We start from the raw sequence: 27,937 nt of genomic DNA on the forward strand, positions 1-27,937 counted from the left end.
GGGCTTCCCTGGTGGCGCAGTGGTTGAGAGTCCGCCTGCCGATGCAGGGGACACGGGTTCGTGCCCCGGTCCGGGAAGATCCCACATGCCGCGGAGCGGCTGGGCCCGTGAGCCATGGCTGCTGAGCCTGCGCGTCCGGAGCCTGTGCTCCGCGGCGGGAGAGGCCACAACAGTGAGAGGCCCGCGTACCGCAAAAAAAAAAAAAAGAAAAAAAGAAAAAAAAAACAAGAAATCATAATCTGAGGACTTCCCTGGCGGTGGCGGTCCAGTGGTTAAGACTCTGCACTTCCAATGCAGAGGATGCAGGTTCGATCCCTGGTCAGGAAACTAAGATCCCACATGCTGCAAAAGAGAAAGGAAGAAAAGAGAAAGAAGGAAGGAAGGAAAGAAAGCAAGAAAGCAAGAAAGTAAGAAAGGAAGGAAGGAAGGAAGGAAGGAAGGAAGGAAGAAATAAATAAATCATAATATGAAAGGAACCAAATTCACAGCTGAGTAAATTGTCCAAACCTGGGTTTTCTATCCAAAAAGGTGGCAACAGAGAGCTGGAGCCAAAGGTTACAGGCAGGATCGTGGCAGAGAAGCCAGGTAAGCTGCTGAGTAAAAGAGTAAAAGTGGGCAGGAGAGAGGGAGACTTCTGGAACCAGAATGCAATTAGGGGCCTGGGAATCAACCCAAATGCCTCTCAGTGTGAGATCAAAGACATAGTTTATGATACATCCACACAGTGGAATACTAGGCAGCTGTAAGGAAGAATGAGGTACAGCTGCCTGCAACGACATGGAACCATGTCCGTGACACTCAAGTGAGAAAAGAAATTATGAAAGAGTAATAATTACGTGTGCAGGAGAGGTGGATATAACTTCCTAAATAGAGAGGAGGGTCTTGAAGAATACACTTGCAACTGTTACCAGCAGCTGTGTCTGGAATAACTCTTCATTTTATAAATGTCTGGATTGTTTGAAAATTTTTACAAAGTACGCATGTGACATTGTAGCGATAACTTTGAAAACATGATGTAAAATTTCCTTAGAAAGAAATAAACGAGGAACTTTTCTGGTGATCCAGTGAATAAGACTCCTTGCTCCCAATGCAGGGGGTCCGGGTTCGATTCCTGGTAGGAGAACTAGAATCCCGCACGCATGCCGCAGCTAAAGATCCTGCATGCCTCAACTAAGACCTGGCGCAGCTAAAATAAATAAATAAATATTTTAAAAAGAAAGGAAGGAAGAAAGAAAGGAGCCCATTGAGGACCCCCATTAGGAGTCATCATCTGTTTCTGTTCTACCCAGAAAAGCTTTGTATTCTTTGGCCTTACGGGGCCTTCAAATAGGTTGTGAGTCTGGGCTTTGGGTGTTTGTTTGTCAATAATGATTTGGATCTAATCCAGGTCTTTCTCTCTCACACCCCACTACCTCCTACCGGTAGACTGACAGGAAGATGAAAACCGAGGGTTATTTTATTTTATTTTATCGTGATAACACTTAACATGAGGTCTATCCTCTTAAATTTTAAGTGTACATTGGTGTGGGCTATAGGCACAATGTTGTACAGCAGGTCTCTAGAGCTTGTTCATCTTACTTAACCAAAGCTTTTTTTTTTTAAATATTTATTTATTTGGTTGCACCGGGTCTTAGTTGCGGCATGCATGTGGGATCTAGTTCCCCGGCCAGGGATCGAACTCAGGCTCCCTGCATTGGGAGCATGGAGTCTTACCCACTGTGCCACCAGGGAAGTCCCTAACCAAAGCTTTATGTATATTGATCAATAATTCCCCATCCCCATCCCCGACCCATCCCTAGTAACTACCATTCCGATCTTTGATGTTGTGTGTGTGTGTGTGTGTGTGTGTGTGTGTGTGTGTGTGTGTAGTCGAGTAGGTGGTGTGTTGCTGTGCATACATAAGAGAAATGGTTGGCTCATGTCACACACGTCCTAGGTGAATTTGTGCACCTGGTCTACCTGGCAGGGCTAATCAGAAGAGGTGTTTCCACTTCACTCTCATCTCTCCCAGACAAAAAATATTTGCGTCTTTTCCTTTTTGGCAGGTCAACATCTGACATTACAGATTCTGGGCCCTGATCTATAGTAAATAAGAAATCAAAGAAAATTTTATTCTCCTCGAATGGTATTCCTCAGCCAGGGTTCTGAAGAGAGGATTGAGCCCTATTGCCCAAGACATTCTTTGTACGTAATCATTCAACCTCTCTCTGCATCTATAGTGGTACTAGTTGTGCGCTATCTGTGAGAGAAATGAGGAAATAATCACCCAAATGATTCTCTGTCTTCTGAGAATCTGGTGACCCTAATTCTTCTGCCCAATTTCCAAGGTTGGGGCAATTTTTTTCAGAGGAGAAACTACAGGTGTACAGATTTTGAGAAAGCGTTTCACCCACAGCAATTTGTACCTTCTGTATCTGAGGACTCACCCAAGAGGAAAAACCTGATAAAACGCTCTGAGTACAGGGTTTCCCTGGTGGCTCAGTGGTTGAGAATCTGCCTGCTAATGCAGAGGACACGGGTTCGAGCCCTGGTCTGGGAGGATCCCACACGCCATGGAGCAACTAGGCCCGTGAGCCACAACTAGTGAGCCCGCACGTCTGGAACCCGTGCTCCGCAACAAGAGAGGCCGCGACAGTGAGAGGCCCGCGCACCGCGATGAAGAGTGGCCCCCACTTGCTGCAATAGAGAAGGCCCTCGCACAGAAACAAAGACCCAACACAGCAATAATTAATTAATTAATTAATTAACTCCTACCCCCAACATCTAAAAAAAAAACCTCTCTGAGTACAGAAAGAGCTTTAGTGAGAACTCATCCACCACCAGGAACCCCGCAGCAGGGAAAAGTCATGTACACATATGACACGGAGAAAGAGCTTCCTGTGGGCATATCCCTCCTCACCCATTGGAAGGGAAGGTTCTAATGGCAGAGAAACCCAGGACCTGCCCCCAATGGTGAGGAAAGGACTGAATTCACAACCCTAAGTTGATTGACTATTGGATCGCCCACAATAAGGAGAAATTGTGCAAATACCTGATTAAGTCAACCTCAGGCCATTCACTTTGAGGAAGGGCTTCAGCTTCGCTCCAGTTTCATCAAGCAGGACAGTATCCACAAAGCAGAGACACCCTCTGAATGTCCAGAAGAGATGGCTTTGGCCAGAGAGCTGAGATGCCTAAAGGAGGTCGGGAAGACCTCTCCACTGGTCCTGGTCCACGCTGAGACTCTGGTCCACGGAGCACCACAGTCCTGTAGCCGGACACAGGATGTTCACTCTGCTGCTGGCTTTAGGCTAGCTCCTGGCACGTGCAAGGAGGCCATATATAAATCCTGTTAATACAGGATTTCGGGCTCAGAGAGACGTGGTCCACATCCTGGCTCTGTCACTTACTAGCTGTGTGATGTTGGATGAATCAAATAATTTCTGCTGAGTCTCATATTTTAAAAATTTGATTTCAGGTGGGATTAATATTAGCACCCACTTCACTGGTGTCATGAGAATTAATGAAAGGATGAATGAGGTTGATTTCCATCATCTTCTTTTTGTTTGGCTGACCCACAAGTTCGAAGGCCCCACCTTGGGCGCTGGGGATGGAGAAGTGGCACTGTGTGTGCAGCTGTTTCAACCATGGCACTGATGTGAAGGAACTTCCCCATGACTTTGGAGGTTCCCCAGTGGTTGCAGGGAATGAAGTACCTGCAAAGCTGGTGTCTTTGTCTTTTCCAAAGACACCCCTCCCCACCCCCAAGGAACCACACAAATATTCTCTCTCGTTTCTGTCCTTGGTCAACCCCTTAGAGTAGCAGTTCTGGCGCTAGCAGCCAACTTTCCAGAATGTGCCAAATAGGACAGGCCCAGCAGTGAGGTGATCATAGAACATCAGAGCTGTATCAGGTCATCAGAGACCACCTTGTTTTGCAGAGGTAGGGTTGCCAGATTTAGCAAATAAGACACAGAATGTCTAGTTAAATCTGAATTTCAGATAAAAGACCAAAAACTATTTTTTTTAGTATAAGTAGGCCCCATATTGTGTGGGGCATATTTCCAAATAAACTTTTTTTCGTTTATGTGAAATTCAAATGTAACTGGACTTCCTGTATTTTATCTGGCAACCATGAGAGGGGAGCTAGGTGCTGAGAGGGAAAGCAACTTGCCAGGGTCACACAGCAAGCCAGGTCTCACAGCCAGGTCTGCTGGCTCCCAGGCCACTCTCTCCCACCCTCAACACATATAGCCCAGCTTTGTGTTTTTCACTTAAGGTGAACGCTCGCTGGACTGGGTGCTTCAGATTCCTTGTCTGTTACAGAATGGAAGCACTCCGGGTTTCCAAGAGGAGAAGCAGAACACCCATGGAGGAGAGTGGGGGTGGGGCTAGGACCTCAGGACGTCCAGTCCAGCCTTATTTTCAAGTGAGGACTCTCCGAGTGAGCCAGCCACTTCAGGCTCTTAACTATCAAATGGGCACAGTCGGGCCTATTTCCAAAGGGTTACTTGGAGGATCCACTGAGATGAGCAATTCCGGGAAAGCTGGTTGCTTGTGAACTGTGGAGAACATGTTGTGTCTGTGCTGTTTCTATCATGACCCATAAAGATGCAGGAGGAGGCTTGGTCGTGTACAGCTGAGAGCTGCACCCAAGCTTCCCCACCCCCGGCTCCCAAGGGGCTTTGGGCTAAATTCCCCGCCTGGCTTACGAATCAGTATCCGTCCCATCCTGATTTACGGGAAATCACACCAGCGATCAATCAGCCTTAATTTGTAACTGGGCCGTGTCCTGGGCCAGCCAATAGCTAAGACCGAACACCCGCCCCCACGCCGCCCCCCCACCCGCCCCGACGCTGTGTGACTATCCACTTAGTCTGCCCTGAAGCTGCCCAGAGACCGGGAGTTTGGCGCAGGTTTGGTGCTGGGGAGAAGGGTGTTGGGAGAAGGAGGTCTCCTCATCCTCACCTCCTTTTCCTCCACAGTGCCCCGCCCCCCCCTTTATCTCTGCAGTCTGTTTGCTTGCTTCCTCTTAAGACCCCTGCCTCCCCCTCCTTCCCCTCCATCTCCTCCCCCAGGGCTGTCGTGCCCAGCCCCCTCTGGACCTCCCCTCCTAGCAGGGCCCCTGGCCTCATTGTTTAGCTAAAGCAGGACCCTCTGGATGGAACAGATGGACGGAGACCCGGGCCTGGGGGGAAAGGAAGGGCCAGCCGGTGCCGGGAAAGGGAAGCGGTTTGGGGAAAACAAAACAGGGGGAGGAGCCAGGGAGAAGGTGGCCCCGGCACGGAGGAGGGAGGGGGCGGGATTCGCAGAGAGGGGTTAGGGCCGCGAATGGAATGGGGGCGGGCCCCGGGGTGGGGCGGGGCGGGGTGGAGGCCCCCTAGGCCCGAGGCTCGGAGCTGGCACCGACGACGGTGGCTGGCTCTGCAGGTCTGGGCTGACGTCGCCGCCCAGATGGCCTCCAGGCTGACCCCGCTGACCCTCCTGCTGCTGCTGCTGGCTGGGGTGAGTGACCCCTTCGTGAGGTGGGGGAGGGGGGGGCTGAGGATTAACCCTTCAGGCTCCGGAGAATGAGGAGAGCTCCTCTTGGGCTCAGCAAGTGTGATCCTAGCGCCGGAGTTCGTACAGAGCATGGGAAGAGCGGGGATTCAGACCCACGCAGGGTCTAATCCTGACTCGCTACGGTACCAGCTGCGCTGGCCTTGAGCCAGTCACGTCTCCGAGGCTACCTGTCCTGATTTACGAAGTGGAGAATAAAGCAGAAGGATCAAAGAGGGGAAGGAGATGGGCAGCATGTTGCGATATTAAAAGCAAGGGGTTGTTGAGGAAAACTGAGCCGCGGAATGGAGGTTGGGCTGCCGAGACCTAGGCTCTCCGCCGTGGTCTGGGAGGTCAGGGATAGGGGATGAGCCCAGGACAAAGGTGGGTGCCTAACTTTGGCGTGTGCATTCAGTGTATGTGTGTGAAGTTGACACTGGCAGTGCCCTTTGAGATGTATCAGATGATGTGGTAGTGATCAAGGATCTGGAATCAGACCCAAGTTTGACTCCTAGTTTTTCCTTCCACTTCCCTTGAGACCCTGGGCTAGTTACTTAAGTTGTCTCAGCATCAGTTTCCTTTACCAGTGAAATGGGATAATCCACGCTTTCTCTGAAGGAATTACTGGTGGTGGCTCCAGGGCAGGCCCCTCTGCCACCAGGCTTTCCCAGGAATAATTCTCTTCCTGCTTTGAGTGTTTGAAGGGGACTGTGCCTCATAATAAAAGAAAGAAAGTCTCTTGAACCACAGGATAGAGCCTCCTCAAATCTGATTGGTATCAGCCCCGTGGATCCAGAGAGCTTACAAGGAGGGGAAAGTGAAGGAGATATCCCCAAAGGAGATATTCCCAACAATGTATCCAATAAAGACACCGAGGGCTCTTCCACGCTGCTGAAAACCAACTTGACCATCGAAACAGTCAATACCACCCAGCCCTTCAACCAGTCCACCACTCAGCCCATCCAACCAACAACCCAGGCCACTACTAAGTCCTTCTGCCCAGCGCCTGTCACCTCCTGCTCTGACTTGGAGAGTCATTCAGCAGAGGCCGTGCTGGGGGAGGCTTTGACAGATTTCTCCCTGAATCTCTACCACACTTTCTCAGTAATGAAGAAGGAGGAGACCAACATTGTCTTTTCCCCGTTCAGCATCGCCAGCCTCCTCACTCAAGTCCTGCTCGGTAAGAACCTGACTGAGTTCTCTCCAGGTTACGTGTTAGATGTTCGCATGAGGGGGGTACGTATCCAGATACATACACAGCTGTCTATGCCTCTGGAAGGAAGCTGTAAAAATGGGCTACATTGGGGGTGAGGGAGGGGAATCTTTTTATTCTGGAACTTTCATTTATTCTTTCATTTAACAATGATGTAATAGGCACTATTGCTTATAAAATCCTATGGACTGTACAAGAACATATTAAATAAGGTCTGAGCCACCAATCATGGTTCCAGGTAAGGCCATAAGGAAGATGAATGATAAGAGAGAGATGCAGAGTAGAATCATGATAATGCTGCTTCTTAGCTGTGTGACCTTGGGCAGATCAGTTAACTTCTCTGAGCCTGAGTCCTTCTGTGTAAAATGGAAATGGTTGTAGTGACCTAAAAAAAATTAAGCAGATAGCCCAGTGCCTGATGTGGTAGGAGGTCAAAAAATGTTAATTCGTCTGCTTTCCTGAGAGATCACAATCAAGTCCCCTGGGGTAATTACCCTAGGAATGGCACCAACAAAGTGCTACAGCAGTGGAAACAGCTGTCACTCCAAGGGGGAATTCCAGGAAGGCTACTGGAGACAATACAGTGAGCACATAAGAACATTTCTTCTGTAGTCCCAGAATCCTAACATCCCTAGCCTGTACCCACTGGATGCCAGTAGCACCCCACCCCCCAGTTATGACAGCCAAAATGTCTCCACATGTGGCCAAATGTCCCCTGGGAGGCACATTTCAACTGATTGGTTTCAGTTAATTTTTTTATTGCCCAAAAGATATGGCTTGAATCTTTTCTCCATCCTCCAATTATTAACTCTGTGATCTTAAAATTAGTAGATTACTTACTCTCTTAAACCTCAGTTTTCTCATCTGCGTAACGGGGATAGGAACTGTCCTTACGTAAAAGGGTTATGGTGAAGATTCAATGAGATAATGTGGGAGAAGCACTTATGATGCCTGGAATGAAGTAAGTGCTCGATACATTTTATCTATTACTGCACAGAAGATGTGTACAATAAGTATTCAATAATGAAACACGGAAAGGGTATTGAACATGCATCCTCCTTTACGATTTCCTGACGTCTCTTCTTAACCATGATCTAGTGTCCCTGCCTATAAGGCGAACCTTTGTAAACCTGAACCAACTAAATAATAGGTCATGTGGAACAGGCAGCGATTGGACCAGGCTTTGGATGATGAGTGGTATTAAAGTCAGGTAGGAAAACGGAGGAAGAAAGTATTCAGAGCCCTAGAAAATCCTGTGATTATTCATAATTCCCCCACCCTTCTCTTTCTGACATGCATTATCTTCCCAAACACTTCTGGCGCTGATGATATGGGATTCCCCCCATTGCAGCCTGGTCCCTCAACCCTGGTCCCCAACGGTGGTTTTCCACTCCTCCTGCAGTTGCCCCTTGTCTCTGCTGTTTGTTGTAGGGGCTAGAGGAGAAACCAAGGAAAGCCTGGAGCGACTCCTCTCTTACCCCGAAGACTTTACCTGTGTCCACCAGGCCCTGAAGGCCTCCAGGTCCAAAGGCTTTACCACAGTCTCTCAAATCTTCCACAGCCCAGGTGAGTTCCCCGGGGAAGGATGGCAGGTGCTGAGCTGGGTCCTCAGGATTTTGATGGAGACCCAGCACTGGGGAAAGAGAGGACAGAGGGAATGTTAGAACTAGAACAGGGGGACGGAATGCAGAGCAGGTTGGGGCCTCAGAAATATCAAGTGTCTCCTGGGAGCTGGATAGGTCCCCTGGTGAGACCTTGGACAAGTCATCTGCATTCATCAACTCCATCTAAAGTAAGAATAGCTTTCTACCGCGATGAAGAGTGGCCCCGCTTGCCACAACTAGAGAAAGCCCTCGCACAGAAACGAAGACCCAACACAGCAAAAATAAATTAATTAATTAATAAACTCCTACCCCCAACGTCTTCTTTAAAAAAAAAAAAAGAATAGCCTTCTGCATTCAGTAATAGAGAGGGCTGGAGAGCTTTAGACATAAAATAGACAAAAAATGCATGTCAATCTGGGAGTTCCCTGGTGGTCCAGTGGTTAAGACTCTCGTCTTTCACTGCTGTGGTCACGGGTTCAATCCCTGGTTGGGGAACTAAGATCCTGCAAACTGCAAGGCCGACAAGAAAAGTTTGTTAATCTGGGTCAGGGGGTCTTGGGACTCCTATTCTTTGTACTTTCGTGTTATGTGACTTTGTTGTCATTTATGTATATTACATTATTAGGTAGGTAATCAGAGCAATAAGCTTCCAAAATGACCTAATGCAGTTCTTTTAAATTTTGCTCCCCAGAGCCCTAGGGTTCTGCAGAGCTGCTGCAGAAGTCCTGGTGGGAGTAAGGAGTTAGGGAGGCTGAGTGGGAAGTGAGGTGTCACTTCCTGTGAGAGGGAGATGAAGCCAGGTGGGCTTTGAACTCCCACCAGCCTCAACCAGAGCCCTTTTGTATTGTGGGCTTCAGACATGACTATATTTGAAACCTCAGTTCTGCTGAGCTTAAAAATTACAAATTTAGTGTGATTTTCCTCTTTGAATAAGGAAAAAAAATTCCCTGTCTTTTATTTTTTTTACTATAAAAGCAATGCTCATTCATTGTAGAAAACTGAGAAAATAGTGGAATTCCCTGGTGGTCCAGTCGTTAGGACTCTGTGCTTCCACTGCAGGGGGCATGGGTTCGATCCCTGGTCGGGGAACTAAGATCCCGCATGCCGCTCGGCGTGGCCAAAAAAAAAAAAAATACAACAAACAGATAAATAACCTGAGAACATATAGGAAAGAAAAAAGAAAGAAAGAAAGAAAACTCACCTATCACACCATTATCTAAAAAAAAACCCCAAAAACCCTCTTTTTAGAGATGGGAAAAATATGGCTTAGAGGGATTCAAGAAATGTTGCATTTACTTATTTGCTATAAATCAGATGTATCCTCTGTCTTGCTAGGTTGGTGGAAAATACAGCTGCATTCAATATTATCTATTTAGTCCAGGAAAAATTTCTCTTTCAACTACTTTTTTTCTTTAGTGGACTTGGGCTTTGAAGAGCAAAACCCAGGAAGTCTTGTCACACACCTTCCAGTGAGGCTGAAAAGCAGAGTCTGTTCCCTGTTGAATTAAGGGAAGAAAAGAGGGAAAATACAGGCAAATGGAAGTTAAGATCTCAAAGAGTTACCTTGCCAAGCCGTGGTCCCATGGCAGATAGAAGCAGTGAAAGCCTGGGATGAGTTCTTCGGCTCTTAGCTCAGGATTTGCCTTCTCTGGGTCTCACTGAGCACATCAGTAAGAGGGCTGGGCTGGACCCCGGCTCCGACATAGTATGTCCATTGGAGCAGAAGGAGTGATGGGAAACAAGCCCCCTCTCCAAGCCTGCTCTTGAAAGGGGAGAGAGTCTTCCGGGATCTCATGCCTTCCTCTCTCAACCTGCTTCCGGGGCCAGACCTGGCTATAAGGGACACCTTTGCGAATGCCTCTCGGCGCCTGTATGGCAACAGCCCCAAAGCCCTGGCAAATGACAGTAAAGTCAACTTGGAGCTCATCAACGCCTGGGTGGCCGAGGAGACCAACCACAAGATCAGGCAACTGCTGGACAGCCTGCCCGATGACTTCCGCCTGGTCCTTCTCAACGCTATCTACCTGAGTGGTAAGGGGGCCCTGGACCAGGGTGTCTTCCCGTCCTGAGTTCCACCTTCTCCTCCTGGCTTAAAACCCACTCAACCCCAAGTTCCACGACTGGATCCCATGGTACCTGTCCCACCCCTTGCTAACAGAACCTTTAACTCCGCTTCATCCTCTCCCCACCTGCATTAGAGTAACCCTTCCCCCACTCTTCCCTCTAGCCAAGTGGAAGACAACATTTAACCACAGCAGAACAAATATGAAGGGCTTTTACAGCAGATCCTCTGTGATAAAAGTGCCCATGATGAACAGCAAGAAGTACCCTGTGGCCCATTTCACAGACCCGACTTTGAAGGCCAAGGTGAGTTCTCGGCCCTTCGCACTCCTGTTTCAGAGCCTCTTGCGTATCCTGACTTTCCGGCTGTGGCTCCACCGGTGTGGGGCATAGCCTTACCCTTAATCATCATTTCAACTGCTTCTGACTCTATTTCTACCCTATCTTTTCTCCTTCTCCCCCTCTCCAGCCTTGGCCGAGGCAGGCATTATATATTTGAGGTTGGAAAGCAGGATTCTAAAATTTCTTCATGCATCTCTACTGCATTGAATGGCAGAAAGTGAGTCCTGTTCCTATTCTGTGCCTCTGTTTCTCTTTCCAGTCTACCCACCAGTAGGCCCTGCTGGCTTAGTAAGTCCTCTGTGTGTGTACGTGTGTACGGCATGCCTCTGTATGTGTACACATGTCTAGGTATATCCATGTATTCATGTATGTGGTAAGTGCACGTGTGTGCATGTGTTAAATGGCTTAAGTTCCTTAGCAGAAATTGAACAGTATGATTTCAGTGGATGAGGAGGGAGGGAAGAGAGAACATGGAGCCCAGAAGATTCTAGTTAGTAAACTCTCTCATGCCCGATGACCAGATATTTCTGCCTTGTTAGGACAGCAAGACACAGAACTATGAGACAGCAAACAATGGGAGATACCCAGTGGCTTGGTACCAGTCTGAGAAATAGAGGATCTGTTCTGGAACATGCCAGGCTTGTTTCCACCTCGGGAGCTTTCCCTAGCTTTTCCCTCTGCCTGGACGCTCTTCACTCAGCTTTTCACATAACTTGTTCCTTCTGCTCATCTGGCATAAGCTAAAAGGCCACCTTTGTGGAGATGCCTTCCCCCTCCTTAAAGTACCTCTTCCTCACCCTGTAACATCATCCTGTTTTTTTTTGTTTTTTTTTTAAATTTTTTTGTGGTACGCGGGCCTCTCACTGCTGTGGCCTCTCCTGTTGTGGAGCACAGGCTCCGGACGTGCAGGCCCAGCGGCCTTGGCTCACAGGCCCAGCCGCTCCGCGGCATGTGGGATCTTCCCGGACCGGGGCACGAACCCGTGTCCCCTGCATCAGCAGGCAGACCCTCAACCACTGCGCCACCGGGGAAGCCCATCCTGTTTTATTATATCCATGGTACTTATCACTATCTGAATTATGTTGTTTACTTGCTTATTGATTGCAGTATTATCTATCTCCCTGAGATAGTCTCTTTCCTTGGGATCAGAGACCTTACCTCTTTTTTTGCCTACTATATCTGAGGGCCTAGAACAATACCACATATAATAAGTGCTCATTATGTCTGCTGAATAAATGAATGAATTCAATGGAAGATGCGAAAGGGAGCAACTCCCTTAGTATGAATGGCTAGGAAGACGTCACAGAGGTGGGTACTTTTGACCACTCTTAACCATTCATGCACTTTTCTACCCTTCCATCCATCCGTCCCTATCCAATGGCTTTGAACATTCCCAGCTATTTAACAGAACCAGAATACGTGCATAAGGCAGAGAAGAGTGAATATACACGGCCGGTTCAGGGCATCACTCTAACTCAGAGTATATGGGGGAGAATATCAATGTGAGAGTTTTTTTTAATTTATTTATTTATTTTTGCTGTGTTGGGTCTTTGTTTCTGTGCGAGGGCTTTCTCTAGTTGCGGCAAGCAGGGGCCACTCTTCATCGCGGTGCGCAGGCCTCTCACTATCGCAGCCTCTCTTGTTGTGGAGCACGGGCTCCAGACGCGCAGGCTCAGTAGTTGTGGCTCATGGGCCTAGTTGCTCCGCGGCATGTTGGATCTTCCCGGACCAGGGCTTGAACCCGTGTTCCCTGCATTGGCAGGCAGATTCTCAACCACTGCGCCACCAGGGAAGCCCCAATGTGAGGGTTTTTTAATGGCAAAGAAGGAGTTTCATGCAAAAAAAACCCCACTCCTTACAGTTTCGTGGGTTTTAAACAAATACTTGATTTAATATATTCATGTTATAAATTCAAAATCAAAGTTTACTTAAGCCTTTAAATTTTTAGCTGAATTTGCTACATTATTAATCATAATATTTATATAAAACACTAACTTTCATTTGTTCTTCAATTAAGCTTTTTTGAATAGATTAAACTCCTTTAAACCATTTGTTTCATTTACAAATATGGTTAATTAATATTCCCCTAAGCATTTTGAGCTTATGTATATACTTTATAAATACTTCATACATTTGATATACTTGATTTTCTCTTTTAGCATGTCAGATACCTGACAGAACAGAATTACAGCCCTGCTTGGCCATATCTTTTAGGCTAGCATTTAGGCTAGCACCTAAAGCCCACTTGTGAATTGAAAATTCAATCTGAAGAGTAAATCAACTTTCAGTCAACATCTCAACATCATTCTCAAACCAAATGAAATTATCCCACACCTTTTTGTTCAAAAGCATAAAACTAGCATGTCTGATTCTCTTAAAAATTATAAACGCTATTTTAAATAACAAACACAGATTGCTCTGAACTTATCACCTGGTGTTAATAATACAGAGTTGGCTTATTTTGTTATTCCCATACTTCATTCTAAATTTTCCTGGGATTTAAAGAGTATTTACCCAATGAAGGGGGTTAGGTTTACCAACTCAGGTATGCTGAGGTTGTTGGCTTGAAAATTCAAGACCACAGTGTGGTAATTTTTTGGTCACAGAGGCAAGGTCTGTACACAGGACATGAAGGGTGTGTACTGCCAGATGAGTGTACCCTGTCTAGAGCCTCTGTCAACAGGTATCCCCATGTCCATGCTCTTCAGGTGATAAATCAGTGTACAACCTGCTTCTTGTGGACCATTTTTTCAATTCCAACAATAGATTGTTGTCAGTTAATTTCTTCATTGCCCAATTGAATTTTGCATTCTAGATTATTCTGTCCATCTCTCAACCTCAACCATAATGCCATTTCAGTAATAATCTCTTATATCCTATTGGTTTCTCAGTCCTGGCACTATTGACATTTGGGGTTCGATGATTCTTCATTATAAGATGCTGTCCCTGGCATTGTAGGATTTAGCAGCATCCCTGGCTCCTACCCACTAGATGCCAGTAGCACTGTGAGCTCCTGTTTCTGCCAGCTCCAAACATTGCCAGATGTCCACTGGGGGCAAATTTGCCCTGAGCTGAGAACACCCCTGTATTGGACTTGTGGGTCCTGCATTTCTCTCATGCTTCTATCTGGCCGTCAGTTGTAAGTCCTTCTAGTGAAACTAACTGAAAAGGTAGGCTAGGATCAGCTGGTACCCAATCTTGAATGCCAGACCGAGAGTTTATACTTAATCTCGTGGCAGTGAAAAGCCATCGAAAGGCTTTGAAAGGACGAACCTGATGACTGTGGTGGTACATTATGTACATTACATACTTTATGCACAAAATACTTGAAAGGAACTGGGCTCAGAGAGATCAAATTGCTTGCCTGTAGTGCATAGTTACTCAGCAGTAGAGACAGGATGTGATCCTCAGCCTGTGTGATCAAAACTCATGCTCGGACTTCCCTGGTGGCGCAGTGGTTGAGAGTCCGCCTGCCGATGCAGGGGATGCGGGTTCGTGCCCCGGTCCGGGAAGATCCCACATGCCGTGGCGCGGTTGGGCCCGTGAGCCATGGCCGCTGAGCCTGTGTGTCCGGAGCCTGTGCTCCGCAACGGGAGAGGCCACAACAGTGAGAGGCCCGCATACCGCAAAAAAAGAAAAAAAAAAAAAACTCGTGCTCATTCCTCTTCCTCTCACCAGCACAGGGTTAGACCAGCACTGTTCCCCCAGCTGGCATCCTCATCTCATGACAAAGCCTGGGAGCCTACTTATGGCTGCTGTTTGTTGAAATAGTACAGACTATAGCAGCGGACTGAAGACCAGCCTAGGGGCACAGAGGGTAGGAGCCAGGAGAGAGCTGGGGTAGGAAGACTGACAAGGTGCTTGTCTTACTTTCCAGGTGGGCCGTCTGCAGCTGTCCCACAACCTGAGCTTTGTGATCCTGGTGCCCCAGACCTTGAAACACCGTCTTGAAGACATGGAGCAGGCTCTCAGCCCCCCTGTCTTCAAGGCCATCATGAGGAAGCTGGAGTCGGCCAAGTTCCATCCTACTCACCTGATGATGCCTCGCATCAAAGTAAAGAGCAACCAGGACCTGCTGGGTGAGCCCTGGCAGGACTGATCCTAGGCCATCGGAGGAGAAGAGGTTGTGATGGTGGGCTGGGGGTGGAGGAATTCCGTGAACCCTCTCATCCGTAATCTCAGGTTGCCCCTCAATCCTCTGATTATCCCACTGAATCGTGGAGGAAGCTGAGACTCAGAAAGTTTGCATGACTTACGCAAGGTCCCTTAAGCTGGTTAGAAGTGAGCCGGAGCCCCAGTATAGGTCTACAGCCGTCCCAACTGTTTCCATTGCGGTCCCTTGTGACATAGACCCTGGGAACAGGTCACCGAGGTGGGAGTGGATGCTCCTCCCTCAGAGACGTGTCATAAAACTCAACCACCCCACAGTATATGCAAGAAGCTCTCTACTAAAAGGGTCTGGAGGCTTCTGAGTTCAGGGGAGTCAACAGATACTCTGTTTCCTAACCTTAGACCTCACTTCCTGATCTTTGATGTCATGTCCAAATATATCACTTCATTTTCTGTTATAGAACTTGACTTCCTAATAGATGATCTTGTTTCCTAGTATATGACATCACACCCTTGTATGTGACCTCATTTGAGAACATATGTCCTCTTTCCAATACATTACCTCACTTCCAAGGGCCTTGTTGATAAGGAAGCAATGGCATCACTTTTCAGGGTTTTGGGGGTCGGGGGCAAGGCTTCTCACCACTTGAGAGAAAGTGGTGGTTGGAGTGAAGACGGGCCCACTGTTAGAGGATCCCATGAACTGGACCGGAAGGCACATTATAATGCGATTATAATTTGATAAACAAGGAGGAGGAGGAGAAAGAGGGAATTGGAACTTGGGACAAACCCAGAAAATTCAGGACAGACGTCTCCAACAGCTGAGGGTTTTGTGCTGGTTTTTTTTTTAATTGCAGTATTTTTAAAAATATTTTAAATTATTATTTTTTAATTTAACTTTTAAAATTTTTATACAATTTTATGTTTTATTTTTTGGCTGCATTGCGTCTTCGTTGCTGCATGCGGGCTTTCTTTGGTTGCAGCGAGTGCGGGACTACTCTTTATTGCGGCATGCGGGCTTCTCATTGCAGTGACTCCTCTTGTTGCGGAGCACGGGCTGTGGACGCGCGGACTCAGTAGTTGCAGCACATGGGCCCTAGAGTGCGCGGGCGTCAGTAGTTGTGGCGTGTGGTCTCAGTAGTTGTGGCGCACGGGCTTAGTTGCTCTGCAGCATGTGGGGTCTTCCCAGACCAGGGCTCGAGCCCATGTCCCCTGCATTGGCAGGTGGATTCTTAACCACTGCGCCACCAAGGAAGTCCCTTTTGTACAATTGTGTTTTTTTGTTTTTGTGGTACACGGGCCTCTCACTGTTGTGGCCTCTCCTGTTGCGGAGCACAGGCTCCGGACGCGCAGGCTCAGCGGCCATGGCTCACGGGCCCAGCCGCTCCGCGGCATGTGGGATCTTCCCGGACCGGGGCACGAACCCATGTCCCCTGCATCGGCAGGCGGACTCTCAACCACTGCGCCACCAGGGAAGCCCTCTTTTGTACAATTTTTAAAGGTTACTTTCCATTTACGGTTACTACGAAACATTGGCTGTATTCCCCGTGTTGTACAATCGTGCTGGTCTTTGACTTACTGTTTTTCTCTGGTTATGCCCTAGAATTCTTTGACTTTACCTACAACCTCAACCTGTGCGGGCTGACAGAGGACCCGGACCTGCAGCTTTCTGCGATGCAGCATCAGTCCGTGCTGGAGCTGACGGAGAGCGGGGTGGAGGCGGCTGCGGCCTCCGCTATCTCTGTGGCCCGCAGTTTGCTGGTCTTTGAAGTGCAGCAGCCCTTCCTCTTTGTGCTCTGGGACCAGCAGCACAAGTTCCCGGTCTTCATGGGGCGGATATATGACCCCAGGACCTGAGACCTGTGGGAGGCCGACCAGGGCAAGCCCGACCCCTCTGGCCTCAGCTCTTCTAGTCGCAGCCCTGCTGCTGCCTGCCTGGACTTGTCCCCAGCTGCCTCGCATCTCAGGTCTGCCCTCCACCGGAAGGGCTCCCGTGGGGTCTGGTGAGGGGACCTGCTTCTATCATCCCTTCCCTGTGACTCTCCAAAGCACTTTTTGCAGCTTTCTCTGGTACAAACACAGCAGACCCTACAAATAAAACCTGGCAGACATGACTTCCTCTCTCATCTGCCTTTCAACTTTAGAGGACTAGGGCTTCCGAGGCCCCTATATCGGCTAGCTATTGCTGTAACAAGTCACTCCAAACTTAGTGGCTTAAAATAGCAAGTATTTATTATTTCACGTAAGTCTGGGGGTTAGGGCTGAGTGGTCTTGCTGATCTGGGACGGACCTGGCTGACCTTCCCTGGGCTCGCTCATACATCTGTAATAGTTGGTGGGTTGGTTGGGGATGACTGATCTACGATGGCCTCAGCTGGAACACCTTGGCTGTCCTCTGCATGTCTCCGGCATCCTTCCAGCAGTGCTAGCCTGCAGTGGCAGAGTTCCAAGTGAGGAGTCAAAGACAGGCAGTCTTTTTCACACCCTGCACCTCTGCTTGCGTCACGTTTACCATTGTCCCATCAGCCAAAGCAAGTCACATGGCCAGACCCAGAGTTAGAGTGGAAAGGCACTACAAAGTGGCAGGGCAGAGTCATTAAGTGGGGGCTTTTCATGCAATCCATTTATCACAGCCCCTATCTCGCTTATTTGTTTGCAACAACTGTGACAACAGTAATAACAGTAGCTAACATTGCTGGGAACTTACACAGGCTATCTGCTAAGAGCTTTGCAGACATTTAATCCTCACAACAACTTTATATGGTCAACTCTAAACTCGGAAAGGCTGTCTTGCTCAAAGTCCTGCAGTTAGATGGCAGAACTGGGATTTGAAAGCACATCCTTATGACTCTGAAGTCTAAGCTCAAACCCACTCTCTTCTACGTCTCTGCCTTTCTATCTTCAAGTCCTGCCTTTTCTTCATATTTTATTTGCTCAACCAACTGATTGAGTACCTAGCATGTGTCTGGCACTACACTAAGCACAGAGGATATAAAGATGACTTAAACCTAATGTCTGCCTTTAAAACCTATCGCTTGGGACTTCCTTGGTGGTCCAGTGGGTAAGACTCCACGCTCCCAATGCAGGGGGCCCAGGTTCGATCCCTGGTCGGGGAACTACATCCCACATGCATGCCTCAACCAAGAGCCCACATGCTGCAACTAAGAGCCCACCTGCTGCAACTAAAGAGCCCACATGCTGCAACGAAGATCCCATGTGCTGCAACTAAGACCTGACACAGGCAAAATAAATAAATTTTAAAAAATAAAAACAAAACCTATAGCTTGATGGGGGAGACAGATAGGAAGATTGATTTTTAACACAGAGCACGTTTTTTAGATATTAAATATCTCTGAAGATATTTCTTAATAAGTTTTCCTGGGGGACTTCCCTGGTGGTCCAGTGGTTAAGACCCCACGCTTCCACTGCAGGGGACGCAGGTTTGATCCCTGGTCAGGGAACTAAGATCCCACATGCCACACATCGTGGCCAAAAAAAAAGAAAGGTTTTCCTCATTTCCAGCTTCTACTCTGAGACTCTGAAGCTCCAGCGCTTAGCCCTTCTATTTCCCTGTTTGCCGTCTTCTTCCTTCTCATCCTGTCTTTTTGTCTCAATCTCCTGTCTCTATTCCTTTCCTTGCCTCCATTTCTCCCCCACCGCCCCGGCCACTATGTCTCTCTCCTCTCCCATCCTTCCTCTCTCCATGTTACAATGTTGTCAAGCCAAACATGCTCACTGATTTCTGGCTTTAGCCCTTCAGCTGCAGGTCTGGTCGTCCTTGCCCCCCGCCACTTACCCCCCGCTTGCCCCTCACCTCCCAGCTCTCTCACACACTCAGACATTCAGGTTCCCAAGCACAAACAGCCCAGAGGTATGACTACTTTCCCAGGACAACACATGGGGATTCAGCCATCAGTCCACAGACATTTATCAGGTATCTGATTTAATTTTCTAATAGTGTCTCAATTTAGGTCAAAGTAGTCCTGCCTGAAATGCTTCTGTGGGGAGAGCGTTTTCCTTAAGGCCATCAGAGCCATTAGGATATATGCTTACATCACTGCAGCTCTCACCGTAGGGACTTCTATAGAATCTGGCTTCTCTGTACCCCTCTCACATACCCTGGTGATAAGGAGAAGCAGGCATGGGAGGGCAGTGCAGTAACTGACCTAGCTGGATACTGCAGCCACACTTGCAGCTCTCTGCCCTTTGGGCTGGTTTCCTTCTCTATGGCCTGGGAGGGGTGCCAAGATCAGGGCTGAAGTGCAGGAGCGGTGGTGACCCAAGCTTCCTTTTTTTTTTTTTTTTTTTTTGCCACACCGCACAGCATGTGGGATCTTAGTTCCCTGACCAGGGATCGAACCCGTGCCCCTGCGTTGGAAGCGCAGAGACTTAACCACTGGACAGCCAGGGAAGTCAAGACCCAAGCTTCCTGTGTGCTCTTTCTAGATTATGCATGTTCTGGTTGAGGTCAGGGGTTTCTGAGAGGGGAAGAAAGAAGACATGGTGGGTGTTCACGGCTTATCCCCTGCCCTGTCGTTCATCTACTACTGCTTGCTTCCTGATCTTCGGACTGTGCTTCAGGACCCGGCTCTCCGTGTGGACTGTGGGCAAAACCTTAGAATGGCAGGTCCCCAGCCAGAGGCCTTCCCTGCAGCTCAGTCTCCCAGCCAAGGCTGAGAGCCAAATAAGAATCACCCACACTTGATTTGTAGTTTGGTGGACATGGAGAGACCGCTCACATCAGGCTTCATTTGCAGAGTGATCTCTGTATGTCCTTCCCTTCTCAGTCAATTTCTCAGGCTGCTGGAGAGATGCCAAATTCCCATCGCGGGGGCTGGACTTACACTGAGCTTTATGTGAGGAACTGTTGAAAGCAGTCACCTCTCAGATTCAGGAAGATTCCCCCCTCCTTGGGCGAGATCCTGATGTCATAAAGATGGTGCTCAGGGCCAACCCAAAATTTGAAGGAGAATGTGATCCTGACCCATGGGCACAGAGCTTTACAAATTTTTTAACCCTCCTGACCATGCTGAGAGCCAGGTATTATTCCTGTTTGTGAGATAAGGAAGCGGCAACTCAGAAAGATTAAGTAACTATCCAGATATCACACATCTATAAATTGATCCCACATTGTCTGAATTCGAATGTACGAGGTGGCTTATTGGGCCAGGTGTATTTCCTTTCTACTCAAACTAGACTATAAATCAGATTTGGGACTTCCCTGGTGGTGCAGTGGTTAAGAATCCACCTGCCAACACAGGACACACGGGTTTGAGCCCTGGTCCTGGAAGATCCCACATGCCGTGGAGCAACTAAGCCCATGCACCACAACTACTAAGCCTGCACTCTAGAGCCCGTGAGCCACAACTACTAAGCCCGCATGCCACAACTACTGAAGCCCACGTGCCTAGAGCCCGTGCTCCCCAACAAGAGAAGCCACCACAATGAGAAACCCACGCACTGCAACAAAGAGTAGCCCCTGCTTGCTGTAACTAGAGAAAGCCCGCGTGCAGGAACGAAGACCCAATGCAGCCAAAAATAAATAAGTAAAATAAATAAATTGAAAAAAAAAGAAAAACAAAAATCTCCTGCCAATGCACAAGACATGGGTTTGCTCCCTGGTCCGGGAAGATCCCACATGCCATGGAGCAACTAAGCCCGTGCGCCACAACTACTGAAGCCCACGCACCCTAGAGCCTGCATGCCGCAACTACTGAGCCCGCGCCTAGAGCCCATGCTCTAGGCGCAACAAGAGAAGCCACAGCAATGAGAAGCCCACGCACTGCAACCAAGAGTAGCCCCCGCTCGCCACAACTAGAGAAAGCCCGCATGCAGCAACGAAGACCCAATGCAGCCAAAAATAAATAAAATTAAAAATGATAATAATAAATCGGATCTGTGTTTTTTATGCCCTGTACCCTGTGCCCCACCACGCCTATCAAAGTGCCTTACATTAAAAAAAAAAATCTATTAAGTGAATGAATGATTGAATGAATGCATCACCACATCCAGGTGGGGCAAAGAGGAGATCCCTTTACATCTGGAAAGAGTAGAAAGTCTGAGAGTGAAGGGAATTTAAATATTTTCTGTTCTGAGGCTTCTCTTGTAAGAGGGCACGTGTCCCTTTTAGGGGGTTAGTTTGTTGAAAATGATAAACATTTATTTAGCTCATGAGTCACTGAGTCTGTGAGGGCCTGGCAGGTTTAGGGTGGCCTTGATTATGTGTCTGCTGGACTCAGCTGGGGGGTTAGCTGGAAGGTCTGATGAGGTTTGGCTTTGGGTTTGTACAGGCTCTTCCATATGGCTGGGACCTTGGCTGAAATGAATCAGCTCACCGGCTCTGCTCCATTTGGTCTCTCATTTTCCAGGAGGCTAGTCTGGTCTTATTCAAATGGAGGTTGCAGGCGTCTAAGAAAGTGGGCAGAAACACACAAGGCCTCTTAAGTCTGAAGCTAGGAAGTAATATAACATCACTTCTGCCTCATTCTATTGACCAAAACAAACCATCAGGCCAGCTTAGATTCAAAGCGTCAGGGAAACGTGTCCACATTTTTTTTTTTTTTTTTTTTTTTTGGCTGTACCGCACAGCTTGCAGGATTTTAGTTCCCTGACCAGGGATTGAACCCAGGCCTTCAGCAGTGAAAGCACAGAGTCCTAACCACTGGACCGCCAGGGAATTCCAGAAACGTGTCCACTCTTAAGACCTGCAGAGTCATTTTGCAAAAGGCATGCGTATAAGGAGGCATGAATAACTGTGGCCATTTTTCTAATCTACCATAGTGGTCTTATGTATATGTAGAGAAAGTCAGCAACTTTCCCCAACAGCTTGCTACTCTGAGATTTTCCTTAAAGAATCAAGAACTTTTTGTCTGTATCGTTATAATATTAGAAACAACTTATTACATGGAATGTCATGTTGCTTGCGTGTAATTTTACCCTTCCTTTTCTGCTATCTCTGTGGCTGGCATACTTAACCCCCAGTTCCTCCACCCACAGGGGTCCCTTTTGAGGAAGACAGAGGGCCATACACTCATAAACACACACATCTAAGACGCCCTCCTCCTCGTCCTGCCCTGCAGTCCCACTCTGGGATAGGCAAAGTTCCAGTGATCTGCTTCCCATGCCCGGTGACACAATGCTCCGCTGGTGGATTTAGTTGAGGGTGTTCAGAGAAAGAATCTTCGAGTGGGATTAGGGTTGCATTGCAGTTAGTCCTTGCTGCCACATGGTGTCACTGTTGAAACTTTGTCCCGTGTAGCCTCTTGGACACATAATCTGTTGCAGATTCTTAAACAGCTACTGCGGGGATTTAAACTTTGATTCCAGAGTTAACAATTTACACTCATTCAGCCACTGTTTTCAAAAGTTCAATACCTTTAGGTTCTACCTGGATTCCAGAAGACTTCCCGACCTGAGCCACATGCTGTGTCAGAATCCACCTGGTCCCTAAAAACCCTTAGGGCTGGGATTAAGAATAACTGTAAAAACTACCTAATATGCATTACGCATTTACCAAGCTGAGACATTTTCATGGCGTACATAATTTAATTTAAGAGGAGATCACACCTTATGAAAAAGATATGCTACCGAAGACGCTGGATAATTCAAGACTCACATAATTTGACACTATATTTCCCAGAAGAGTAATTGTAAAAGGTAGAGAAAGGAATCTTCAACTACTGTAGAATATGTTTGCCTTTGTGCTATTTTTTATTTACTGAACAGTAAAAGTCTCACGTTTCACAGAGTAGGCGCTCCTAAACTAACTTCTTGGCATGTTATGACAGTTACTTGGGCTTTTTCATAATGTTTTTTCATATCTAACTTCCATTACAAAGTTATTGATTTTGGAGAGCGTCTTTTGGCGCTAACGCCACCGCTTAATGAACTCTAAGATAACATCATTCTAGGATACAGAAAATATTTTTTTATTTATTTATTTTAATTTTTTTTTTTTTTTTTTTTTTTTTTTTTTGCGGTACGCGGGCCTCTCACTGCTGTGGCCTCTCCCGTTGCGGAGCACAGGCTCCGGACGCGCAGGCTCAACGGCCATGGCTCACGGACCCAGCCGCTCCGCGGCAGGTGGGATCTTCCCGGACCGGGGCACGAACCCATGTCCCCTCCTTCGGCAGGTGGACTCTCAACCACTGCGCCACCAGGGAAGCCCTAGGACACCTCTTGCATCCTGACCTGCTTTGGCTACCAGGGACCTCAGGAAGGGGCGTGGTCATATCTGTTAGTTCCTCCCTCAGGACATGGCTGCCTACCAGTCAAGTGACTTCTTCAAACTGAAAGTCCCCTTCAAGTGAACCCAACAAAAATCTAGCATTTTATGTATTCTTCTCATTGCATATTTAACCATGTCTTGACTAGCAACGTAGCACACATGCACACTCATATAGGCGTGTGTAAGTACACACAAACATACATATGTGCACATGCATGCATACACTGATACCAGAGTCACAAATATACACATATATTTGCATTCACACCCACGTACAGAAGCACACGCACACCAGCCGCTGGAAGACTGTGCCAGAGTTTCAGGGCAAACTTTACACCCAGCGCCAGCCCTGAGCCCTGAGGAGGGCCTCCCAAGCAGGAGGAGCAGGGAACACTCCCCCAGGGGAAGGATCTCAGGGCCAGTTGGCACTAATTACAAGCCATGGAATACGCTCGCTCATCCATCATCCCCGAGTGACAGTCTGCCCGCCCAGCCCCCTCCCCCATTCCATTCCATTTCTCCTTGAGTGACCGGGAGATCGGCTGTACAGAGTTAAGGGCACACTCTGGCTCAGCTGTTGGCCTTCTGTTCTTCCCTCTCCACACTCCAGGGGCTCTTGTGAAGCTCCCCACTCCTCTCCCTCGCTTAAGCCCCTTTCACTCGGGCTTTTATCGTGTGCCCCACCCTGGGCTTCATTTTCAGTATTTCACTGAAACTTAGCAGTAATCCTGTGACTTGGTATTGTTTTGCCAGATTTGCAAATGAGGAAAAGCAGCCTCTCAGAAATGATTTGCTCAGGGTCACCCAGCTGGGCAGGCTAGCAGTGCTATTCAAACCAGATTCTGCCATTTGCACAGGATCCCAGCGCATCTCCTACCCTACCCCACCTCCATGTGGTGACTCCCCCAGCTCACCGTCTCAGGTTTGAAGAGCCTGCTTATTGCTGAGTGTTTCCTCTTGGAAACCCCACGAGCACTTCTTCCTCGTCTTCTGTCCTAAATCAACGAAACAGCCAGAGTCTGAAGGAGTCCCACAGTGGGAGACCAAATACCAGTCCCACCGGCCAAGGGTCAGGGGCTGAGCAGAAAACGCATGGCAACAGCCAGGTGGGTGAGACGGGCGAGCAAGGTTCTGGAGGATGGCCTCACCGTGGACACAAGGTGCCTGACTGGTGGCCAGCTCCAGGGTACAGCGTCAGCGCCAACTCCCCTTCTGCTGCCACAGCCAGACTGTCAGCCCTGTATCCCCAACCCCTGCTCGTCAAGCTGTGCTTCGTGGGGACTGGGTGTCCTGGGGGTGCCTCTGGGCCCCTTCAGAGGGTGAGGCCAGGGCAGTGTGGGCCTCATTAGAAAAATCTGCTCCCCTGATGAAATAGTTTTGAAAACCTCCTGGAAGGCAGTGACTATGTCTTTTCGTCATTATCCTCAGCTTCAAGCATGGAGCCTGGCTCCTACCGAGTTGGCCCTCAGTACATATTGGCTAAATCAAAACAAAAGAAAACAATGCCTTTCTGAACCCTGTCCACTTATTTAAATGCTGTCATTCTTCTAAGTCCAGTGCAAACCACATCCTCCCCTCCCCACCAGTAGTGTTCTCTACTTTTCCCAGCCAATGTCACCACGTTCATGAGTGTTTGCCTTCTCACTCCAGCTACTCAGAAGCTCTTTGGGAAGCTGATTCAGTCCATGCTTCTCTGATACCATCTATGCCTATAAATGCGTAACAAATGCTTTTGATTCAAAGTGTGCAACGTCCATATTTGGGTAAAGATTTCCTTTTATAATGATGACATTGATGTTATTCTTATTTTCTGTGTCTCCTAACGAAACCACTGGAGGAAGGAATACCAAGGCGCAGCTTCTCATAGTTACTATCAGCTAGGGTTTTGCCTGATAAGTTACTTCTCAATGAGAGAATCACACATTTGTGTTAGGTGGTCTTTATTCCTTACTGCTGCTCGAGGCCTTTGATCCTTGGGGGTCAAGATTTAGGATTCAGGGGTGGATGGCTTCAGTCAGAACTGGACAATGGTTCTGCACCTTTCCTGTAAGTAAACATCTGGAGTCTAGAATTTTAGTGGCTCTAGGATTCAACAATGTGACAGCCCTGCAGCTCCTCTTATCTATTCAAATAGGCCACCTAAAGAGAATCTGTACTCTGTAAACGTCCTGAGGCACCTTTTCCCTTTCCCTCTAATTGATATGCAGTATCTATAAAACTCCCAGATTCATCCACCTTGTTTCCACCTAAGATGTTTAACCTAACAATTATTTACACACAGGAAAAGAAAAAAACAAACCATGAAGCTCCCCACCAAAGGATAATGAAAGAAAGAAGAGAACTAGTCTCTGGTACTAAGTAGTCTCATAAGAAGCACCATTCTTGCAGCATTAGCCACAATAGCTCAGAGATGGAAGCAACCTAAACACCCACTGGATGAAGAATATGTGGATCGGACTTCCCTGGTGGCTCAGTGGATAAGAATCCGCCTTCCAATGCAGGGGACACGGGTTCGAGCCCTGGTCCGGGAAAATCCCACATGCCGCAGAACAGCTAAGCCCATGCAACACAACTACTGAGCCTGTGCTCTACAGCTCGCGAGCCACAACTCCTGAGCCCGCGTGCCTAGAGCCCGTGCCCTGCAACGAGAGAAGCCACTGCAATGAGAAGCTCGCGCGCCGCAACGAAGAGTAGCCCCCGCTCACCACATCTAGAGAAAGCCGGTGCGCAGCAACGAAGACCCAAATGCAGCCAAAAAAAAAAAAAAAGGAATATGTGGATAAAGAAAATATGGCATATCCATACAAAGGAATATGATTCAGTTTAAAAAAAGGAAGGGAATCCTGCCACATGCTACACCATGGATGAACCTTGAGGACATTATGCTAAGTGAAATAAGCCAGTCCCAAAAGACAAATGATGTACAAGTCTACTGATGTGATGCATCTAAAGTAGTGGGACTCTTAGAGAGTAGAATGGTGGCTGCCAGGGGCTGGAGGGAGAGGGAACAGGGGCCTTGCTGGTCAACACGTGCAGTGTTTCAGTTTTGCAGGATGAAAAAGTCTTAGGAATCTGTTGCACGACAATGTGCATATAGTTAACGCTTCTGAGCTGTACACGACAAATGGTTCAAAGGGTAAATTGTATAGGTTTTTTTACCACAATTTTTTTAAAAAGCACCATTCATGGGCAGCAAGTCTGTCCCAGGGATTTCCCAGGAAATCCCACCATAACTTTACACAATGGGCATTGTTTTCTTCACTTCAGAGAGGGAAGAAAGGAGAGGTCCAGAGACATACTTGAACCTGTGGCCATCTGACTCCAGCAGCGATGCTTTCTCACCACTGCACAGACCCCTCCACTCTCACGTGGGATTGGGCTGGTGGCCACCGCGCCACAGATGAGAGCAGTGAGTGGGGTTGTGAGTAGAGAGAAGTTTCTCTGGTTTTGTAAGACTTTCCAGGTCAAACCACCTCTCCCAACGTGTTAACAGTCTCCCCCAATATGTTCCCCACTTCTTCCTTTGTAATAGAGCCCCTGAGTTTTAGCTGGTTACCTGGAGGAAATAAAGATTTCCTCCCCTGAAATTAGCTGTGGCCATGTGACTAAGTTCTGGCTAATGGGATGTAAGGAGAAGAATCATAGGTAACTTCTGGAAAGTCTCTTTATTTATTATTATTATTTGTTTTTAATTTATTTTTGGCCATGCCGTGTGGCATATGAGATCTTAGTTCCCTGACCAGGGATTGAACCCGTGCCCCCTGCAGTGGAAGCTCGGAGTTTTAACCACTGGATGGGCCACCAGGGAAGTCCCTGGAAAGTCTCTTTAAAAGAGGGGCACACCCACGCATTCATTGTAGGAAATTTATAAAAAGTGGACAAAAAAATGATAATGGTCCAAAAATAAATATTCTTAATAATTTAACGTAAAAAAAGAAAAAAAAAGAGGGGGACACCCTTCTTCAGTCCTTCTTCCTGCCTTCTATTGGCTGGAATAAAACATGATGGCTGGAGCTTGAGTGGCCATTATGGGTCATGAGGTAGAAACTAATATTAACTGATAACTCCAACCATAGCACGTTGATACCATCATGTGAGGCCCTTGCACACAATGAGGGCATCTGATTTATCGATGCTGCGTATGTTACATATGAGAGAAATCTGAAGTCATCCCATTGATCCTGACAGGTCTAGTAGGACCTAGATCCTTCAGTGCTTATGGTTGGATGAAATCACAAGATCCATGTGCCCACAAAGAAATGATAGAGGTTCTGAGGACAAACATTTGTAAGTTAGAAGCCGAAATCATTGACTTCTCCCGTTTTCCCATTCATTCATTCATTCATTCAACAAGTAGAAGTTGAGAGCCCACTATGTGCTAGGCACTGTTGTAGCCCTGGAAACATAATGTCAAACAAGACAGACAGAGTCCTTGTCCCCGGACATCATGCACTTTTATGGACTGATAATATCTTCCTTCTACTTCCCACCGTGTGGTATGAAATGTCCCATGTAGTGGGAGGTGGGGGCGGGGGTGACTGGAACGTGGGAGGAATTTTGAAATGTGGCCAAAGGGGAGCAATTTTCTCTCACCCCAGATTTCCTGAGAAAGTCCATTTTGGTGCCACAGAGGAGACATTCCTATGTCTTGTTCCGGCTTGTGCTGGGGGTGGGGATTGAGTCAGAGCTACAATATGAGATCAATAAACTCACCTAGGAATCCACCACCCGAACCAGTTCTTTAATTTTCTCCAGGGTCCGGACTCCCTGGTGGTGCAGTGGTTAAGAATCCGCCTGCCAATGCAGGGGACATGGGTTCGAGCCCTGGTCTGGGAAGATCCCACATGCCGCAGAGCAACTAAGC

The 27,937-nt window shown here is 47.8% G+C and overlaps 1 protein-coding gene across 2 annotated transcripts; it reads left to right on the top strand.

Annotated features, from left to right (window-relative positions):
• The first annotated feature begins 4,827 nt into the window (after positions 1–4,827).
• Positions 4,828–16,957, top strand: SERPING1 (serpin family G member 1). Of its 2 annotated transcripts, none has more exons than XM_082845645.1 (8): positions 4,828–4,895; positions 5,410–5,484; positions 6,253–6,697; positions 8,162–8,296; positions 10,162–10,365; positions 10,562–10,701; positions 14,615–14,816; positions 16,451–16,957. In XM_082845645.1, the coding sequence occupies exons 2-8, from the start codon at positions 5,434–5,436 to the stop codon at positions 16,702–16,704; spliced, it is 1,431 nt and encodes a 476-aa protein (XP_082701771.1). In that variant the 5' UTR covers positions 4,828–4,895; positions 5,410–5,433; the 3' UTR covers positions 16,705–16,957. The 2 variants fall into 2 exon arrangements, with proteins under 2 accessions (XP_082701771.1, XP_082701772.1); XM_082845646.1 differs by having other exon boundaries at positions 6,268–6,697.
• Positions 16,958–27,937: the final 10,980 nt, after the last annotated feature.

The sequence above is a fragment of the Leucopleurus acutus genome (genome assembly GCF_964270905.1).
Source record: "Leucopleurus acutus genome assembly, chromosome: 8".
NCBI classification, from domain to species: domain Eukaryota; kingdom Metazoa; phylum Chordata; class Mammalia; order Artiodactyla; family Delphinidae; genus Leucopleurus; species Leucopleurus acutus.

Bases quoted from the DNA above. Each gene is read 5' to 3' on its own strand.
- SERPING1 (XM_082845645.1), top strand. From the start codon at position 5,434: ATGGCCTCCAGGCTGACCCCGCTGACCCTCCTGCTGCTGCTGCTGGCT. The intron at 5,485-6,252 runs GTGAGTGACCCC...AAAGAAAGAAAG, and splicing joins TGCTGCTGCTGCTGGCTGGG to TCTCTTGAACCACAGGATAG. The intron at 14,817-16,450 runs GTGAGCCCTGGC...GTTATGCCCTAG, and splicing joins GAGCAACCAGGACCTGCTGG to AATTCTTTGACTTTACCTAC.